Genomic DNA, 21,511 nt, shown 5'->3' with positions numbered 1-21,511 from the left:
AAAGCACCTGCAAAGGTCTGGTACTGACTACTGGCGGCCGGTACTTATGGTACACCGAGCAAACTGCTTGCAGGACAGCTGCAAACTCTTGCTCCAAGACACTAACTTCCACGAGGTCCCCAAGGGAAGAGTCATCATCCCAGGGACTGTTTAATGCAGGATTTCATAAGGCTCAATTTATGCTTCCCATCCCTCTCCCAATCTTACCACGCTCCCCTGCTTCATGGACATATTTATGCTAGAGAAATTCAGATGCAGCTACAGATTTGGCCTTTCCCTTTCAGGGTTACCAGTTCAACTCCAGTAAATGTTGGCAGCGCTTGTGAGCGAACATCCCAAGGATGCTTGGGTCCCTCTGAGAGGCAAGACAGCCATTTGGATGTGAAGTTGACCCCTTCCCCACCACAGCTGATACTTTCTCCTTTTTTTTGGCTGTACCAACAGACAAACTGAATTAAACGCTCAGTTTGGAAGTGCTCAGAGACTGATAGTGATAGGCCAGCCCACAGGATTTCAGAGGGGCAAACTGCCTTTCACAAGTGCTGAAAAAACTCCCCAAGTTGCTGTTTCCAAGCAGAAATCTTGGCTATTGCATATCAATTATTGTACAGAGCTGAAAAGGAAGGCTAATACTCTCTGCTACCCACAGATGAACTTGCTAACAGGCAAGGTAATACACTTCTTTCACGTTGGTACCATCATCATTACAAGGAGACAAAAACCACTTTATTGTTATGTAATACGGGAGAAATTAAAAAAAAAAAAACCCATAAAAATCCCCGCCCCCCCCCGATAAGGACAAATACAATAGCAAAATATGCCAGCATTAGTATAACAATCAGTTTCTCTCCAGACAGAGCTTCAAGTAGTGAGATTAGGAAAGAATTTAACTAGGAACTAAAAGTACACTCGGTGAATTGATGCTTCCTATGGGATTCCCCCTGGAAATTAAAGGAACGCAGCCGTGGATCAGATGTCACACCACAGCAAAGTACTTATTAAACCTTAAAAACGGATTGTCAAAGGAGCTTGTTCTACAAATGCATCTCAATGCCTCTGTATCTCCTTTGCCAGGCTTTCATTTCAGGCCCCAGAGCCAGAGACCCAGACTCAGAGCGTGGACAAAGGACTCTGCTGGAAAACAGAAAAACTTGAAAGTTGCAAAAGTTAACCTTGCCTTGTGAACAGAAGTCAGATCATGCCCACATACACTTGCTTTACACCTCAAATTTCCTATTTACCCCCACAAAGACAAATTTTGTCTTGTTCTACATCAGTTAGATCTCGTACACACACGCTTACTTTACAACCTCAAGTTTCCTGTTTCCCAACCCCCTCCCCCACAAAAGCCAAATTTTGTCTTGTTCTACACCAGGATGCCAGGTGCCTGTTTGCTAGTTACAGGCTAAAATGCTAACGATAGAATAATTTGAAGCTAACAAGACAACTCGCGTAGTGAGGAGCATCATATGCAATAGGTGGAACGTATAGGGTCAGGTAAGACATGAAAAACGACGACACCCTTCTTTGTAAATAGCCGTGCGTTTCACTGATGTTTTCCTTTAAACCATTCCCAACTGCTGGATTTTTCTTTTGCTGAACTTGCATTTAGATGCTTTATCCTTTGGTATTATTGCACTGAAAGATGAAGCCCCACCTTGTTTAACATGTAAATCCCAAGCCAGTTAGATTTCTTATGGTATGAATGTTACTATTTGCAGCTTCCCCATAAATAATCAAGAATTGATTACAGTCCATAATTTACACGGTTAATAAAAACCAGACATCTTAAAACTTTGCTAGAAAAGGGCTGATTAGGTGACACTCGAATTATTGATGGACAAACTTATCCAAAGAGTTCGACTATGTCAGGCGTGAGCAATATCTGGCCTGCGGGCCAGACTGGGTCCGTGGCAGACCCCGCCTTTCCAGCAGCCCCTGCCCACGTCGCTGCAGCCAGTTTCCCAGCAGCACCGGCACTGGGACGGGAGCTGCACTGGGACTGGGATCTTGCAGTGCTGATAGCATGGGCCAGACCCGAGGCAGAGCTGCAAGATCCCAGCCCCCGCGTCCAGCTGCCTGCCCTGCCAGCACTGCTGGAGCTGGTCTCCATGGAAACCCCAGCCCCGCCTTCACCCTACCAGGGCTGCTGGGGTCTCCAGGGAAACTGCCTGCAGCAACGCAGGCAGGGGATGCTGGGAAATGGAGTCTGCTGCGGGTCCAATCCGGCCTGCAGGCCAGGCTTTGCCTATCCCTGGTCTACGTCCATCTTATGCACACTGAAGTAGGAAATGATTATAAAAACATACAACTCTCACTGCAACATTTAAGGTTGCAACGCTGTTCTACCACTGTAATCTACTCCAGTCCCGCTGTTGCTTAGCCTAGTAAATGGAGTTAAAAAGCATTCATGAAAAAATAGCTCTTGTAAAAAAAAAAAAAAAGTCATACAAGTTAGTGTTTGATAGGAAAGAACCTGGTATTTGTACCACTAGTAAAAAGCAAAAGGCACCAAGTTTTAAAAATTACTTAAATAGCAAATGCAACTTGGCCAGCCAAGTTACCATGTAGACTTTGACACCATCAGTCTTGTTATGTAGTCGACACACTGTAGATTTTGAAACTAGTCTTGGTCAATTAATATGACCGGCAAAAGAAGAAAAAGAAAACACATTTTTAACCAGAAGAAAACACGCAAATAGCCACAGTATTTCAGCCAAGGTCACTTCAGTTTAGCCTTAGATCTTCATTCACACTTTGTCAATTAACAATAGGATCAAGCTGAAGTTTTGGGATGTGGGTTTTAAGCGTGGTCAATCCGACATTAAAAAAATGAATTGCCATGTCATCATTTTGACTGCCAGCTCATACACCAACTGTAAGATACGTTTAGAGTCCACGTATCTGAAGTGCCCGATTTGAACTTCATTTATCCTATTGTTCTATTTTACAAGGAGTAAATGGATTCCAGCCACCTCACATCTGCTTCCTACTTGGAATAAATATTTCTTAGGGGTTTTTTGTTTTGTTTTGTTTTTACAGTTAAGAACATCACAATAAGATAAAGCTCGCGAAGGTTAACACTCCTGTAATCACAGTGCTCTTCCTGGATGCAGCAGTTGGGTGTTGTGGAGGCGCAGCACTGAGCACACTAACATACAAGCCCCTGTCTCATGCGGATGATCTGAAGCAATGCAGCTTGGACATCTTCATCCATGTGACCCTGGAGTGGACAAAAAACACAAGGGACTGCACCGTTCAGGACTCCAGCAACAAGAGGCTCCTGCCCTCCCAAACCAAATATGCAATCTTTGCATTGTTAAGTCACCACCGATGGGACGAGCAGTTGCCAAATGTAACCTACTGGCTACAACAGTGCTCGAGAGCTAGAAAACTTCCCATTTAGAAACCCTGTGCCTATTCAGAGGAGCTGCTATTCACCCTCCACACGTCCTACTGGTTTCCCGTAGTTTGACAGTTCCTTGCTCTCACGGTGACCCATATAGATTTAAGCTGAATATGGGCAAGCAGTGTGCCCTTGTTTCCAAGAAGGCAGGCGGCACCCTGGGCTGCATCGGTAGGAGCGTTGCCAGCAGACGGAGGGCAGTGATTCTTCCCCTCTGTTTACCACTGGGGAGTCCTGTGTCCAGCTGTGGGCTCCCCACCACAGAAAGGATATGGACACATTGGAAAGAATCCAGTGGAAAGGGTTGGCGACTGGGGCACATGACTGGCGAGGAGAGGCTCAGGGAACTGGGCTGATGTAGTCTGCAGAAGAGAAGACTGAGGGGGGATTGCATAGCAGCCTTCACCTCCCTGCAGGGGGGCTGCAAAGAGGATGGAGCTGGACTGGTCTCAGTGGGAGCAGATGACAGGACAAGGAGCAATGGGCTCAAGTTGCAGCAAGGGAAGTTGAGGTTGGATATTAGGAAAAAACTCTCATTAGGAGGGTTAAAGCACTGGACCAGGTTACCCAGAGAGGTGGTGGACTCTCCATCGTTGGAGGTGTCCGAGACCTGGCTAGACCGAGCCTCGTCTGGGATGATGTTTTTGGGGCTGGTCCTGCTTGGAGCAGGGGTTGGACTAGATGTGACCTCCTGAGGTCCCTTCCAAACCAAGTTTTCTACGATTCTATAATTTTATATTTGAGGGTCTGAAACTTCATACCTTATTAAACTTCTTAGCCAAATCCTATTAGTGTGCTCAGTGAGTACCCCCAGGAAAAGCATGCTTCTCGCTGCATAAACTCGCATTTCCCATTCAAGAAAAGTGAACATTGGAAGCTTTCAAGTTAACTCCTTTCCAGAAATATTTGGGACATTGTGTATGTTAACAGACTTCCATCATCACCAGAGACCACAACTTCAAACTGGGTCAACCCTGTATATTATATCAAGCTGCCTCCAAAAAGTGAAAAGCAGATTAAGATGACACTAAATTTAAACCTGCTGTGTTGCTGTTTTGCTTCTCACTTTCCTTCTGGTGATAAAAAGCAGGGGGGGGAGGGGCTTGTCTTGCCTGTAATTTTTAAAAAGGCAGACTGGAGGCTCTAATGTGAGGCATTAATCATTGTGTAGACAGGCTTTAAATAGAGAATTCTTTGGGGGTGGGGGTGTGGAAAAGGGCTGGACTCAAACGTGTCAGACCAGCTCACACACCTGCACAGCACTGAGAAGATGGGTCCGATAAACTGCAATCACCTCTTGGTGCTGTCTTTTAGCATCCTGTAGATAGAAGATGGAGAGGGCGACAGAAGAGACAAATGAGTCACGTGCATTTCCAACGTCCCTTCTTCGCATAACTGGCCTGACTTTGCTGGCATCAGCGTGGGTTAATTTGAAATTTCAAGATTAGTGTTCCCAATGGCTGCACTCCCCTCCCCCTGCCATTAGCTGAATGACAGAGGCTTACACCTTTGCTTTCATCTTGACAAAGTGTTTTGCCTGGAACCAAGCCTAATCGGAAAAAGATGTGCTGATTCAGTATCGAGTCCAGGTGCTGGCTCTGTGTGGGAGCCCCAAGCTCATTTCCTCACTGTAAGCATCAATCCTGCCACTGAGAACCTGGCCCAGTTCTGTGCAGATTCATGCAGGTGAGTCACACGGGCAACACGGGTGATTTTTCCCACGAGCAGTTCCACAAAACGAGCAGGATGACCAACATGGGGGGGAAAAAAGTGGTTTGCTCAGGCATTTGCTACAATGAATAGCCCCACTCAAGTTGGACTGTTCACAGAAGTGAGCAACATGCTCAAAAGTATTTGCAGGTGTGAGACATTAGATCAGCAAATCCCTGGGGCAGGAACTACCTCTCCGCATTTCAGAAAGCACCATGGGCAACTGTTTGTCAGGAATTACTGCAGCAGTTGAATTCAGGGATCATTCATTATTTTTGGAGGATACTAACGGGAGGACGTGGTAAGAGCAAAGGGTCTCTGCCTCGATTAATCGTTTTTCCCCATCCGCTTCCCCTGGACGCACTCTCTTGAAAGACGCTGCAAATTCCACATGGGGACAAGGGAGCAAATGCAAGGGGTCTCTCGCAAGACAGTCATTCATAGAAAAAGCAAGTTCAAACAATGCCGTCCCTTTCTTTCGGATGGGGGCAGTCAGCCTTTTACTGACATGGACCAGAGAGGCTCTGGGATGCTCCACGGGCCAGATCAGGCCTTACACCGCCTCCCAGAGCTCTGTGCATGTTCACAGCCCGCTTCCTCAGCCCCGAGCTGCAGGAATCAGGCCCACGCTACCTTTAGTTGGCCCTTGTGTGCCCAGATCAGCCCCTGAGGCACACCTGTGTAGCATGCCATCTGACCCGCAAAGCTCCCTACTGGCCCCAAAATTTGGCAGCAGGGAGGCAAGAGTCGGTACCACCAAAATCTCAGGACAGAGGTTGAGTCCCCCTGCCTCAGGAGAACCAAAACTTCCTGCCCCCCCCTCCCCCCACACACACACACGTTGCACCACGTATGACCGATGCTGCGCCTGGCTAGCAGACTCCAGAGCTATGTTTCACGTGACTTACAGCCAGCTGCTGCTGCAGGGTTTTCACTTGGTGCTGGAGCGTTTCAACCTGCTGGTTCTGCCTCTTTGAAGAAACTCCGCTGGTGTACGTGAGCTGAGACAGGCCATTCAGAGCCTGCTTCAGCCGCTCCACATCATTTAGCAGCTCCGTTATCTTGAAAAGAAGTCACGAATATTAGTTTTCAGGGTCATGAAAAGGCTAACACCAGCAGGTGGAGGCATCATTTGACTTTTAAAGGCAGCCTAAACTAGGTTTACCATGAGAAAGCAATCTAGATGCTTTGAATACAAGTCACGTGCTTCTGTTGCTTTGCTCTTTGCTTCCCAAGATGGGGAAAACCTTAAAATCTGGACCACAGAGGTTAAACTTCAGCAGTTCAGACCCTGGGGATGCTCAGGCCCAGATCTCCAAGGGAAATCAGCCTCTAGGTCCCACGGCAGGTGCAGGAGTGCTCGTAAGAGGGCAACCCATAGGGAAATTTGCTTCTTAAAGCATATACTGAACCAAGTTCCAGGGAGGAGAGCACAGAGTACGCATTTAACTGCAGCTGTAGGCACCAGCAAGAGATGCAACATCCATTTGTCTGGACAGCACGAACTGATGTTGAAAGATACAGGCAGGTGAAGTTAGCACCATGCTCTTCCATCCTAACCTGTTCTTTAACACAGCTTTCAGCTTTATAATGCACTTTTAAACAGGGTCAGACATTGCACATCAGCTGCCCGTATCTTTTGGCAACTGGCAGGCGGCAGCGCCAGAATGCCAAGGCCGTGCCCAAAAGGAACCAGAAGTCATGAAACAAGTGCAATTTTACCAGATTAAAGAAATGCTGGGGAAAGGTACCTGATGCTTCTCCAATGTGAATATGGCACCAAATTGACACTGAAAACTTGAAGTAGTTGACTAGGTCTCTGTTATGAATCATTTTAAGTTAAGCACAATTTTAAAGTGTTTGAGAAATTAGACAGGACTCGAAATGACTTATAAGGAAAGGGTGAGGGAACCGGGCTTATTTAGTCTAGAAAAGAGAGGACGGAGAGGCTATGTCTCGACAAGCGTGGACATGCGCTATGTGGTGCCGCAAACCCATCACACCCACCGTGCATGCAAGCATTCCCCGCACTACTACCTTGCAGCACAGGAGGGGTTGACCCCAAGACATCCCGGGGTCAAAAAAAACAAAAACAAACACATGCCAAAAAAAGCGGGATGGCACATGTGGCGGCAGTGTGCGCCACCTAAACCTGGTCGGAGCCATGCTCCGGCTGCATGGCTGCAGCCCCACGAGGCCTCCCAGAACCTCAGGTAAACGTGGTTGCTGGCCCCTGCCTCCCCTGCTCCAGCAAAGGTAACCTGCCATGCGTCAGAGCATGTGTGGCATGGGTGTTTCCCAGGGACAAGCAGGAGCGGTACAAGGTGTGCCGCTGATACTTATCCCTGGGAAACCATGTCTGTGCTCATCTGGATGCACCCGGGGGGATTGAATAGCAGCTTTCAACCCCCTGCAAAGAGGTGGAGCTGGACTGTTCTCAGTGGGGGCAGATGACAGGACAAGAAGCAATGGGCTCAAGCTGCAGCAAGGGAAGTTGAGGTGGGATATTAGAAAAAAACCTCTCTCAATAGGAGGGTGGTGAAGCACTGGGACAGATTATGCAGAGAGGTGACGGAGTCTCCATCCTTGGACGTGGTTAAGACGCAGCTGGACAAAGCCTTGGCTGGGATAATGTAGCTGGGGCTGGTCCTGCTTGGAGCAGGGGGTTGGACTAGATGTGACCTCCAGAGGTCCCTTCCCACACTAATTTTCTATGATTCTATGAAATACCCAGTCCAAAGTCCCCAGCTTTGCAAATATGGTCCAAACGTAGATGCCCAAATCATGCGTTTTGGTACTTGGGTAGCTACATTTGAATGTCTGGCCCTCATGCTCTACACAAAGCCCGTCAGATTTCCATCCAGCACTCTGCACCTCCTGCCTACCTTGTTGTCTTTTGCTTCCACTTGCTTTGCAGATTCCTGTATTCTCTTCTGCAAGTCAATAATGGTCGTCAAAGACTTATCGCATCTCTCTTTCTGGTCCTTGATTTCTTGCTCTATGCTGGAACTGCGGGATTGAAGCAATTCTTTTTCGTCTTTCAAAGACAGCTCACTCTTCTTGGCTTGCAAGGCTTCTTCGCATGCTTCCTCATATTTCTTAGTCAAGCTGGCCAAGTTTTCAGTCACGTTGGCAATCTGGGTCTCTAGAGCACTTCTCATGGATTTATACTCCGACATATCAACTACTTCTTTGCTCTCCAGGCCTGTTAAGGCTTGCTTAGCACTCTGGATCTCCAACCGGAGTTTCGAGAGTTCCTCGCTTTTTCCTTGGTTCTCCTCCTCCTTTTCTTTCAAAGTCATTTTGATTGCTAAGATTTCTCGTTCCAACGCTTCCTTTACCTGCGTGTGGTCTGCCAAAGGTATCGAGGAATTCTTTAGATCTGCTAACTCCTGCTGCAGTTTGGCTACTTTTTGCACCTCTCTGTCATAACTTGCCTTCTTTCTACCAAGGTCCTCTTTCAGATCCTCAAATGCGCGGCCAAGACTCTCCTTCAAGCCTTCAAACTCCTTCACTGGAACGTACTGGCCCTGTAGACGACTTTGCATGGCACGAGCTTCTGAGATCTGCTTCGTGCTCTCCTCTTGCAGCTTGTTCTTCTCCTGCTTTACATCAGTGTATTTTTTCAGCAAGTCTCTCAGCTGCTTGTTCAGCTCTTCCATTCTGGTGGTGAACATTTTTTCCATTTCGTGGGATTTCTCAGCCAGAACATAGTTCTGTTGCAGGTCATTTTGTATGGACAAAAACTCACTCCTTAACTTTTCATTCTCCTCTTTACACCTCCTGGTCTCCTCCTCACTTTCTTGGCACTTCTGCGTCTGGTCCAGCAACTGCTCTTTCAGCTCTTTCACCACAGCTTCAAAGTTTTGCTCTTTCTCCTCAAAATAGGAAAGCGGAGCATATTTGGACTTGATGCATTCTTGGATTGTGTCGAGTTCTTTCTTCTGGGCTTCAATTTCTGCATGCAACTGTAAGATCTCCTCTTGGCCTCCCTTATATTTAGCCATCAGGTCAGCATTGCTTTCCTGAAGCTCGAGCAGGCTTTTGTTCAAGCCAGACACTTGATGCTCGTGATCTTTTCCGCTGATGTATTCTGTCTGGATTTGGGTTTGCAGGAGTTTCATCTTGTTTTTCAAAGTTCCATTCTCTTCATTGACTCTCACGAATTCTTGCTTTATCTCTTCGGTTTTTCCCTTGAGATCTGACAGGTCCCTGGTTGTCTTTTCCAATGTGCTGTTCAGGATTGTTTTAGTCTCCTCATGTGTTGCGACTGGTACGTACTGATCCCTCATGGCATCTTTCAGAGCTGTGTTTTCCGATGCCAGCTTGCAGGCTTTCGCTCGCTCGCCGTCACATTTTTGAACAGCCTCGGCAAGCTGCCTCTTCACTTCAGCCAGGCTGGATTTCAAGGCTGCTGTTTCTTTCTCATGTTGTTCTGGGGACAGGTACACAGCCTGGAAGTGACTTATGTTCTGACTTAAGCTGGTCTTTTCTGCCAGCAACTTCTCTGCTTCTGCTTTGTTCTCACTATACTTCTGCGTGACTTCAGAAAGTTTCTTGGTCAGATCACCCACGGTCACTTCATTGGCTCTTTTCACCTCTTCCATCAGTTTTAATGGCACGTGCTGGCTTTTAATTTCCGTTTTTAGTGCTTGTAGTTGCTGCTTCAGCAGCTTGTTGTCCGTGTGAACCCTCTCCATTTCCTTCTGCAGAGACTGATTCTTTGACATCGCTTCAGAAACGGTCTTCCCAAGTTCCTCGTTTTTTTGCTCAAGTCTGCGCCTCATTTGTTCATGTTCCTCCGGCTTCACATGCTGAACCAATTTCACTTTCTGACTCTCAAGGTCTCTCTTTAAAAGCCAAAATTCTGCCTGCAGCTTTCCATTCTCTCTTTCCATCTCTGCTAACTTCTTCGCCTTCTCATTCACTTCGTTTGATAACGAACTCTTCATTGCCTCGAACTTCTCAGCAGGCACAGAGAGGGCTAGCTTTGCAGCCATGTCTTTGAGCTGCCCTTCGGCCTCCAGGACGTTCCTCGCTCTCTTCTCTCGCTCCATCTCAAACTTACCAAGCTCCTTCTGCATCCTCTTGTTTTCCTCCACCAGCCTCCCTTCATCTCGCCTGAACTCTGCAACCAGCAGCTCGTTCTGCTTGATCTGATTCCTTAGCTTGCCTACTTCTGCGGAGGCTCCTTCGTATTTTGCTTTCATGTCTTTCACCTGATCCTTCAGCTCTTCTACTAGCTTACTGTTTCCTGTAGCAGCTTCGTTAGTCAAGTGATCCTTCAGCACAAGGAAGTGGGTTTGCATTTGCTTGACTTTGCCTTCCGAGTCAAACATTCGCTTCTGCACGTCTTTCAGAGCATCCTCCAACTGCTTTATCTGCCCATCCGATTCCACTTTGGTTCTCTCATATTCCAGTGCCAACGCTTTGCATTCAGCTGCCTTATGAGACAGCTCTCGCTGAAGTCTGCTCGTTTCTTCTTTTGCAGCACCATAGGCAGCTCTCAAGTTGTCAAGCTCTCTCCTTAGAAGTTCATTCTCAGACATGAAGGATTGGTTGGGGAGGGAAAGCTCCAGTGGCCTCAGCATAGACCTAGTCTGCAAATTAAATCGGCACAGAAAGAGACATATGCTTAAACTGCTTTGCTCATTTAAATAAATCACACTTTTCCCTCTAATTGTCCATACAGCACTCCAAAACCCAACATCTTCACCCTCATGAGCCCCACTTTTACAAAAGCAATTTATATTATAAGCAGGGGGGGATAATGCAGATAATTTAAACCGGGAACCAAAAATACATCTTCCCCCCACCCCAATAAGATTTGCTAAGCATAGCTCCAGCATATACACACTTTTTTGCTTTAGCCGATGACAATTAGCGGTTCAATTCCTAAAGCAAGCTATTATTTTCTAACTGCTTATTAGCAAATTTTTAAATGCACACCAGCACTTACGAAAGGCATAAGAACAATCACCTTGGAATAGGACAAATAAGCAACTGCATTTTGTACTTGGAAAGCCTAGTAACTAGGAGCAAAAAAATTGTCATTTTTCCTTCCAATGTCCAGTCAAGGGACTCCTTGGAAAAAAAAAAAAAAAAGGTACCTCTGTTTCTACCCCCGGCATGTCCACGCCTCTGATGAGGCTGAAAAAGGTCCCAATTCAGTGCAAACCATGATGGCAATTATGGGCATGAGAACATCACTGTCACCCAGTCCAAACAAAAGCCACTGAATAGAAACATCTAGCCCCTATCAGCCTAGCACATTTTGCTTACAGGTGACTTTACTTGGTACAGAGGCAGCAATTTATCATCCCTGCCCAGCTTGTGATGGGATGCTGCCTGGCTGGGGCCATGCAGCTTTGCTACAATGCTAAAGTTAGTCCAACAATATCAACTGCAGTCATATTAAAGGACAAACCACGGTCTATCTATTCCAGTCCCCCGAGCACTGCTTTGGCCTTCAGCAGAGCCAATGCTAATCATCTACTTAAAGATGGAATCATCATCGTTCCCTAAATTAATTTGTTGGGCTGAAAAATTACTAAGTAGAAATGAAGCATGCATTTATCCAGCAATGCAGGTCTCCTTGGAGCCACCGCTCCAAACTATGCTTTGAAAATATAAAAAGGAAGTATTCCTGGACTCGATGATCTCCCAAGGTCCCTTCCAGCCCTGATGTCTATGAAATCTATGAAGTATGTGGGAAATGTTCTTGCACATGTCATCTCAGGGCTGATCACGCTTCTTTGAAGAACTGGGGAAGGACTCCCCATCGCATGTTGCCATCAGCCAGTATGAACCCCAGAAGCTGCTGCACATCAGCTTCCACACAGCTCTTGACAAAACAGGACCCTCACCCAGTAGCAAGGAGGCAAAGACAACTGGGGATCTTGTTCGGCTGTATCCTTCATCTACCTTCACAACCATTGATATTCTAACATCTTCTTCCACCTGCTCCACCGTTGAGGACTTGTAGATCCATGGCTGGCAGCTGGGCAGGCTTATGATAGTGGCAACCTGTATTTGCCATGCCACAGCACCATCAAAAGATGTATGTGGCTTTTCAGGAGGGAAACCATTGCCATCTTTGGTCCTCACCACATCCCGGTGGTGCTGTCGCTGCTTGCTCTGTGACTGCTTATTCAGCAGAGTTACCCCTGCTCGTTTCGCAGCTAACCTTCCCTGAAGGTCATTCCACCAACCGCCACCTGTGGACCATCTGACACACACACACGAGACGATCATGGAAGACAATCATCCTCAACTGCGAGGGATTGCCAAAGGATGAAGAACAAACCCCAAAAGAACAACTGGTTTTCCTTGGAATTTAATTTACAATAAATTAACTTCCACTTCCACTCAATTTAACACACCAGCTTTAGGAAAAAAAAAAAAAAAAAAAAGGCAACTGGTTATACTGCAACAGGATGGAACTTCCTCCTATACTGGTGTAAAGCTGGGGGAAAAAACAAACCCTGCTCTTAAAACAGTAGGAGCCAAGGCTTAACGAGCTATGCCAGAACAGTTACTCTAGAGGGCATCAGCAGTCGTAAAATTAACGCAGAGAAGTTGGAGTTTCGTAGCTCACTCCTGTATCCAGTTCTGTATTACAACTGTGCCTGCTTCCAGCACTGCTTTTGCACCTAGGAATTTGCAGATATGTCACAAATATTAGCCGAATAAATGTGTTAATAGGGTCTCAAAAAGTAAACATTACCTGCGATTCTGCAGCAAATACTTGACCCTGTTTATGCAGCATATCTTCCTTCCCTAGTTCACCAAAAAGGAGGCAGGGAGGGAGGAAAAAAAAAAAAAAAAGGCACTTTATTAACTTAAAAATAGCAAAATAGGAGTAAGAAAGCTGAACTTCATCCTGGGGTAGAATTCTAGCCTGCTAACGGAGTTACATTAGGGATTAGGTTGATGCATGCAAGTGTTCAACGTCAAAACAGCCACTGAGCTATTCTGAACACAAACACCCATTGGAAGATGTGAACCCCTGGCAGCAAAGAAGGTAACCCATGTGGATCAGAGGCAAGAGAAAATCTGCTCCCTGAACCAGTCTAAGAAATCGCAATAACTGAACCCGCGTGAGCAAGGGGCTGGACAAGGTGACCTTGCGAGGTCCCTTCCAGCCCTACTTCCCTACAGTTCTACACCCATGACCAGTTTATACCCATTTATTCATGTGCCATTTAACTTAAATGGATTTCTCCCTACCTGCTGTTTACCTGATACCTATCCTCTCTCAGCCTTGTTTTGGCTCAGCTAAAGCAGCCACATCTTTTCTCCTCTGGCAGGATGGGGTCCCCTGATCATCCTAGCAGCCCTTCTCTGCGCCCATTCATCTGAACAAGCATTTCTTGAACGTGGCCAGTGAGTTGTGTGGTCTTAACTAATGCCATCATGCAAGATACTAAAATTTACCTCTCTCTATTCAGAATATAGCTGCCATTTCCTTTTGGAGAACAACTGCTACATGAGACCATCTCTACTTGTGTGTAGGCATGTGCATGTGCATGCGCATGCGTTTCCCCACCCCCATCCCATCCCTCCATCTTATTACCACATTTACTGGAATCCAAGGCAACTATGAATTCAAGATGACCCCCAATAATTAGATACCATATACAGAAAACTTACAAATGTTATAATTTACCATGCCTAGAATCTAATTATTGGAGGGTTTTCTTCAAATCCATCCCTTCCCACCGCTGCAATAGGGAAAGCAGCATCAAGGAAGCATGTGGTGGGGGGGGCTGGCAGTAGCTACGGCTCTGACTCTGACCCTGGGACAGGGCTAGAGCTGTAACCAAAACAGCCGCTTCCCCACCCTTGAATCCAAGAGAGGTCCCCCCCATGTTGAATGTGGAAAAATAACCTTGTCTTAAATTCAAGAAAATATGGTAATTTTTATATCCATCCAAGACAGGTACATGATTCATATAAACCCTAAACCTGAAAGTAAGGCAGCATGACCCACTGACTAAGTGCAGCTACAGCTAAGACTACAAGACTGGAAGAAAAAAAAAGAAAGTAAACAGAAATAAAAAGCAACAGTTTCACTTGGATTTTCTGAGATGGCACAATCCACAAGGTCAGTTCTGAAAATAAAATATACTCACTGTTGCCAAAATTGCTTCCAGACCCCATGTAGTCACCCTGAAACAAAGGGGAAAAAAGATTGCTGTAATTTAGGTTAAAGTAAGATAAATATTCATTTCATTCTACTTGTCTCTAGATGATGAAATGTTGATACTCATTTCCAGATCCATTTTAAGCAGCGTGTAATGACTTCTGGGACGAGACATTTATGAGTTTGACTACAATTGCTTCAACATTTACTAATAGATGTCATTTCCTGTAATTCAATTCACATACCTCATAGTACTTAAGCTTAGATTTCAGAGTGTCAATAGTTCTTAGGCTCTCCTCCTGTTGGTTTTCTTTGGCTGTCAGAAGTCTCCTCAGCTCATCTTTCTGCAAACAAAATTCCAGGTTTAAGATCAGTTACTCGGCACTAGCTCAGCCCACAAGTATTCAAAACATGTAATAAAACCCCAAAATGAAAACCCTGGTGGACATTTCTCCAGAATTAACGTTGAAAACCCCTCACTTCCCGATTCCATATGCTTCGCTACGATACTAACATCTGTACATATATGAAGCACATGGAGATGGATATGGCAGAACAAAAAAACAAAAAACAAACAAAAAACCCCACTGATAATAACAACGTGCATTACAACTCTGATTTCCTAAGTCACTGCTCATTGTCTAGAGCAGGGGTTCCCAACCACCGGACCACAGCCTGCTACTGGGCTGTGAAGGGCTGGCTACCAAGTTGTGGCTGTTGAGCTCCCTGCCCGCCCTGGGCTGCAGGCTCCTGCCTGCCTGCCTGCCCCAACTTGGACCCCCACCTGTCCACCCAGGTGAGCTGTTTCTGCCACCAGCAGTCACGTGCAGGGTTCAAGCTGGGCAGCGGGACAGCCCCAGGAGGGAGATAGCTGGCTCCATGCACCCCATCCTGCTCCTGCTGCCATGGCCATGCCCGGCAAGATGCTGCCTGCACAGCAGATACCAGGGTCCATGCCAGGCCAGACAGGACCCCCCCAGCCTCGCCCACAGCTGGGAGCAGGGGGATGCGGGCGGGGAAGTGCCTGGGGCAGAGCACAAGGAGGTGGCTCTGCTGCTTGCTCCCACGGAAGGCAGAGGAGCCCCTTCTTGCTGGGCAGCCCCAGCTGGGCCCCCCCAGACCACTGCCTGCACAGCCACCCCACCCCAGCCCATGGCTGCTGCCCCAACCCAATCTGATCTTCACAACCCCTCACCAAGGGGTTTAGTAATCACCAAGGAAAGGGAGTGACATTCGCTTACCTCATTTTCAAGATCATCAGCAACCATTTGCTCCTGTAAGGCAGACAAGAGACCATGTTTCAATTGTAAGTTCAAACACGTTTCAATTATAAGTTTGCAAGTGGTTTGCAAGCAGGTGACAATGTGATTGCCACCTTCCAGTTTAGAATTAAACCCCATACCAATCTGTCCCTCCTATCATCCACTTCCTAGAAATACCTCACAACCAATCAATGTTACTAGCAAGCAACAGTCACATATACAAATACAAGATACCATTAATATAAAAAAAAAAACAAACCTACCTATAGCCATGCATGAGGTTAGAATTTATTCCTAGAGCTGTAACAGTAACCACGACAGAGTCTAGACAGTTTTGCCTGGGAAGTGTTAACAGCTACCAGAAAATGCCGTTAGTCAGATTGGTTTTGAGCAGTAGGAATGTCTGCTATGCGAGACATATCAGAGGATGGAGCTGGACTGGTCTCAGTGGGGGCAGGTGATAGGAAAAGAAGCAATGGGCTCAAGCTGCAGCAAGGGAAGTTGAGGTTGGATATTAGGCAAAACTCTCACTAGGAGGGTGGTGAAGCACTGGAACAGGTTACCCAGAGGGTGGTCTAGTCTCCATCCTTGGAGGTGTTTAAGATCAGACTAGACAAAGCCTTTGCTGGGATGATGCATTTGGGGCTGGTCCTGCTTGGAGCAGGGAGTAGGAGTAGATGTGACCTCCTGACGTCCCTTCCAACCCTCATTTTCTATGGTTCTAAGAATCTACATTATCAGGTTAATAAATGACACATTGGGTACATCTACACGTGCACATTTAATGTGCATTAGCCCAATTTAAGGCACATTAAGGGCACGCGTCTCCATGAGCGCACCCTTAATGTGCCTTAAAATGGCAATTTTAGGCTAGTCAAGCCTAAATTAGATACCTGCATAAAGCAGGTATCAAATTTATGCGTGAATAGCTAAGTCACATTGGTGACCATGTAGACACACTAACGCGCATTAACGCACTATGTGTCCACTGACTCAGGACTAACTTTAGTCCTAAGTCAGTCCGCACTCCCACACTAATGCACCTTAGCACGTGCACATGTAGACGCATGCCTAAATCACCTTGAAGCACATTAGGCTAGTATGCATTATGTTTGGGTGCGCGTAAAAACACATGTAGACACACCCAGTAAGCTGAGTAAGTAAAATGAGTACTGAAAAATCCTTGAAAACATCAGAGTGACAGTTCGTTGCACGAAGCATTCTCATCCTCTGGAAAGGGATGCATTTGTTACTCTGATGTTGCTTGATGAACAAAGTCCGGAGCTGTATTTTTTTTTCCTTTAATTAAAGTCATTCAGTTTTCAGATGGTTATCAAAGCAGAGAACCCTCTAACAGAACACCCAATTTACTAAAAGTAACAACCTGCCAGTACATTTTTGCTTCTTATATAAGCAAAAATGCTGACAATTTGCAGGGCACAACTCTAGGCAAAGCCACCCTTTTCTGAGGTTTATGCAGAACCTGGTCTTGTGAAGTCTGGGGATTATTATGGCTTTTCAATGAGACTACACAGACACTATTTTTACCTCGTTCAGCTGTAGCTGAAGTCCATTGAATCTGTCTAGTAGCATTCTCTGTTCCTGCTGAACTTCTCTCAATCTGTCTTTCAAATCTTTATTTTCTGTCTCCAGTTCCTTAAATAAAGAAGAGGGAAGTCCAAACATAAGTGTTAGGACAGTCAGGCAAAAGACCTATTCTTATTTAACAAGATCTCTAACATATTTGTAGCTTCAACCTAGATCTGATCCCAAAGTGCTTACATAAAAAGGATTTAGAGTGACTTTGAAAGCTTGTCTCTAGATATATTGCACAGTCCTTACCACAATCTTTGCCTGTCCATACTCAGATACTTCAAAAACTGTTTCTTATCTTGTACATGTTGACAGGTAGCGATTTAACTCGTGCTAAAGTGTCTGAAACCCAGCCACCACGGTCAATGATGTAACGTGAAAGCCTCTTCATCTGCATGGCGCATAATGATAGCCTTTTAACTCAGCATGTCTAGAGCGGCACAGATGAAGCCTTAGCCATGTATTTTAAAACGAGCATAAGTGCATCTACTCTATTTTCCATTAGCCTAGCACTCTCTGTCAAATCCAGACATATGTACGCTTTCTGAAGTCACCACTAGAACTTTTAACAATCTGCTCCATTACTGAAAAGCCATATTCTTAATATAAAATATGCAATGAAATTAAGAGCTCAATTTAAACCAAGAAAAGAAAAAAAAAAATCATAATTAATGCTACTACTCCCTCCCTGATGTGCAGTATAACAAGGTGTGCCCTTTAGTAGCCCTGTTGATAGACTGCAGTCAGCTTCTCAGGTTTAAGGCCACTGCTCTTATGTCGTTCTGTTAAGTACCCACCATGTTTCAAAATAACAGCCGCAGTTTTGAAGTGGCTGTTTTCCTTAATGTAAATGAAACTCTTAATGAGGAGGACGTTAATGCCAATCAGCAGACACAATTATAACGGGCTGATTCATTCTTTTTGGCAAGATGCCTAAAAAATATATCTTCCCTAAGTTAGTCATTCAGGGAAGTGCTCAAAGGAAGTTCATATGAGTGTTAGCGGCCTATGACGCTGCCATCTATCAATAGCTCAACGCGCTGACAAAAACTGTCATTTAGCTAATTTAGGTCTCTGATCAGCATGCTTTATGAGCACCCACTATACACATGTGGGATGCAAAAAGGTGAAACAGTTCAAAAAATCAAATTTGCTTGTTGTTGCCAGAGAAATGAGTACCTTGGCTCACCAGTCACACCAGAGACTGGTGAAGCTGTGTGCAGGATGGCTTTAAAACATTGCACTTGTTGCCTATGGGGAATGACTCCAATGCTTGAGCCAGCAATTTATTACTACAGCCCGTCCTGCAAGACAGCAGAAACTCTCACTTCCCTGACAGCACGCTCAATGCAGGGCATACATCATTTCTCAGCATCAGGCTGTCTGACTCAATGGATGAGCATCCTTTTCCATGGAGGCAGAAGGCATGTATAACTCTAAACACTTTTGCACCAACAGTTTTGCAGTGAAGGGTTTAGACCGCACTGTCAGTACAGTCAGACCAACTTTGTGAGCGAGACATTGCATTTCACACGTGCCAATGGGCAACCAAACGCCAATCCTTCGTGAGCCTAGACAGCAACGCAGACGGTTTCCCGATTTACCTGCATAGTCAGGTGTTCCCTCTGATACGGTTGGAAGTTCACTTCACCCTGTGCCTGCTGCTGGTTCCATTTCTGGGGTGTGCTAGCAACCTGTTGTGGCAGCATGAAATAGGGGATTTAAACAGAGGAAGGCTTAGTTCTGTTGCCGAGAGCACTCGGCTCTGGGCAGAGCTGCTGCTGTGCAGGCACTGCCTTCCAACTTCAGTTGCCACCGTGCCTTCGTTATATATTCCACAGGAGGGCAGTGTTAGTTCACACTTCGTCTGGGAGGATTTGATTTTATTTTGTGGGGTGGGAGGAAACAACACACACAGTCCAAATGTTTGCCACCATCGCAACAGAGTTAAACCACGATGCGAGTCAAACTTAAAACCCCCAAACTAACAAACATGCCACCTATTTAAAACAGCAAGGTCCAGATTCATTGCTGCAACCACAGACCAGAAAAGCAGCCAGAAGGGCTGACAAATTTGGAAATCGTACAAAAGGAGAATCGGCACTGAAGTGCCCGAGCCACGCAGACAAATTATTTTTTTTGTTATAGGGACCAAGCAGTTTTAAGAAAAGAACCTACCGAGCCCCTGCCAGCGTGAAGTATTATTCAGCAAAATATTTCTGCAGTGTGATATAGCCGTCCAGCACAGAAATGTTTCACATTGACTTTGATATGACTAGACCAAATGGCAGACAACAAGCAAGGGGGGGGAAAAAGCAGCCGCCTCTCTTTATAAATGCTTTAGCAAGTATAGCAATTTAGCTTATGAATTCCCTTTCCATCCCAGCCAGTTGGCAAGGCTATTCAGCAGGGTTACCACTCACTGAATTTCAGTGAAAGGTAAAACCCCCGGAGAACTTGGGTTACATGCTGATAAGCTTTTCAGCATTAGCCACAGAGGGTAATTTATAAAGAATAATAAAGGCCTGGAGAAAATATTGCTCAAGATACATTCAGAATAAAGTTTCTGTCTTTCATGTAGGCAAGCAAGCATCTCAAGCCTACTCCACAAAGCAATGAGCTTGGTGAGAGCGCACTAATGGCAGACAAGAGTCGCTGGTATGCTCAGCAATTGCTTGTACAGAGCTCAGACAACAGAAGAGGTTTTACTGACAAACAATGTTGGATGTCCCCACTCATTCTGAATAATGCATTATAGATTCATAGATGTTAGGGTCAGAAGGGACCTCAATAGATCATCAAGTCCAACCCCCTGCCCTGGGCAGGAAAGAGTGCTGGGTTCAGATGACCCCAGCCAGATGCCCATCCAACCTCCTCTTGAAGACCCCCAGGGTAGGGGAGAGCACCACCTCCCTTCAGAGCCCATTCCAGACCTTGGCCCCTCTAACCGTGAAGTTCCTGCTAATGTCCAGACTACATCTGCTCTCTGCTAGCTTATGGCCATTATTTCTTGTGACCCCCAGGGGCGTCTTGGTGAGTAGAGCCTCACCAATTCCCTTCTGCGCCCCCATGATGAATTTATAGGCAGCGACAAGGCCGCCTCTCAACCTTCTGTTGCAGAGACTGAAGAGGTCCAGGTGCCCTAGTCTCTCCTCGTAGGGCTCGGCCTGCAAGCCCTTAACCATACGAGTGGCCCTTCTCTGGACCCTCTCCAGGTTATCCACATCCCTCTTGAAGTGCGGCACCCAGAACTGGACGCAGTACTCCAGCTGAGGTCTGACCAGTGCCTGACAGAGGGGAGGTATCACTTCCTTGGTTCTGTTTGTCATGCATCTGCTGATGCACAATAAAGTGCCGTTAGCTTCATCACACTGATGACCCATGTTCATCTTAAAGTCCACTAGGACTCCAAGATCCCTTTCCACTCGCATGCTGCCGAGCAGGTCATTTCCTAGGCAGTAGGTGTGCTGGACATTTTTCTTCCCTAGGTGCATCACTTTGCATTTCTCCTTGTTAAATCACATTCTATTGTTTTCTGCCCATTTGCCCAACCTGTCCATGTCTGCCTGTGGTTGTTCTCTGCCCTCCTGTGGGGAGAAGCGGACACACCGTTTTATATCATCCGCACACTTGGACAAGAGTACAGTTCATTCCCTCATCCAAATCACTGATGAAGATATTGAAGAGTACCGGTCCAAGGACTGAGCCCTGCAGGACCCCACTGCCCACTCTCTTCCTGGTCGACACCGACCCATCCACCACCAGTCTCTGGGTACGACCCTCTAGCCAATTTGCCACCCATTGGACTATGTAATCATCCAAATCACAGCCTTTTAACTTGTTCACCAGTACGGGGTGGGATACCGTACCGAAGGCCTTCCTGAAGTCTAAGTAAATGATATCTACCCCTACTCCTGCGTCCAAGTGCTTTGTAACCTGGTCGTAAAAAGAGACTAGGTTAGGCAGGCGAGATCTACTAGATTATATTAAATCTATATTAAACCGCATTATATTACTAGCGGTTTCCTCCTCTATGAAACCATCAGAAGTGAGCAGAGAGGAACGGGTGTGCCTATCTTCCCAAAGATGGAACCATTGTCAAGGAAGAAAATGGAGTGGCAGCAACAGACATAAACTTCTTCTATAATCAGGAAAGGAAATCAGCAACTTGGCACAGAAAAGCCTTACCTTCTGTTCAGGCTGCCCTTTCTTCGTGAGGTCCCTCACTAAAAAAAAAAGACAAAAAAAAAAAAAACCACACAAGAATGGGAGTCATCTTTGGGCATGGATAGATGGCACCTGAAGCACTCCAAATCCTGCTCCAATTTCAAGTGCTTCAGGTCCATTGGACATGCACCCTCCCACCTCCCCCAACACCTGGAGTGCTTTTTACAG

At 46.1% G+C, this 21,511-nt stretch overlaps 1 protein-coding gene across 1 annotated transcript in view; it reads right to left on the bottom strand.

Annotated features, from left to right (window-relative positions):
• Positions 1–1,458: 1,458 nt before the first annotated feature.
• Positions 1,459–21,511, bottom strand: part of UACA (uveal autoantigen with coiled-coil domains and ankyrin repeats) — a 55,750-nt gene continuing 35,697 nt past the window's right edge. The window contains exons 9-19 of the mRNA XM_090028657.1: positions 21,305–21,342; positions 18,721–18,810; positions 17,072–17,179; positions 15,503–15,535; positions 14,507–14,605; positions 14,251–14,287; positions 12,843–12,895; positions 8,002–10,716; positions 6,025–6,177; positions 4,659–4,724; positions 1,459–3,223 (exon numbers count right to left, since the gene is read on the bottom strand). Of these exons, the coding sequence (XP_089884783.1) occupies positions 3,152–3,223; positions 4,659–4,724; positions 6,025–6,177; positions 8,002–10,716; positions 12,843–12,895; positions 14,251–14,287; positions 14,507–14,605; positions 15,503–15,535; positions 17,072–17,179; positions 18,721–18,810; positions 21,305–21,342 (3,464 nt within the window). The 3' untranslated portion in view covers positions 1,459–3,151. The remainder of the gene's footprint in view (positions 3,224–4,658; positions 4,725–6,024; positions 6,178–8,001; positions 10,717–12,842; positions 12,896–14,250; positions 14,288–14,506; positions 14,606–15,502; positions 15,536–17,071; positions 17,180–18,720; positions 18,811–21,304; positions 21,343–21,511) is intronic.

This window comes from Crocodylus siamensis, chromosome 15, assembly GCF_052110815.1.
Source record: "Crocodylus siamensis isolate JL-2025a chromosome 15, ASM5211081v1, whole genome shotgun sequence".
Taxonomy (NCBI): Eukaryota; Metazoa; Chordata; order Crocodylia; family Crocodylidae; genus Crocodylus; species Crocodylus siamensis.
This window is presented reverse-complemented; position numbering and strand designations above follow the sequence as displayed.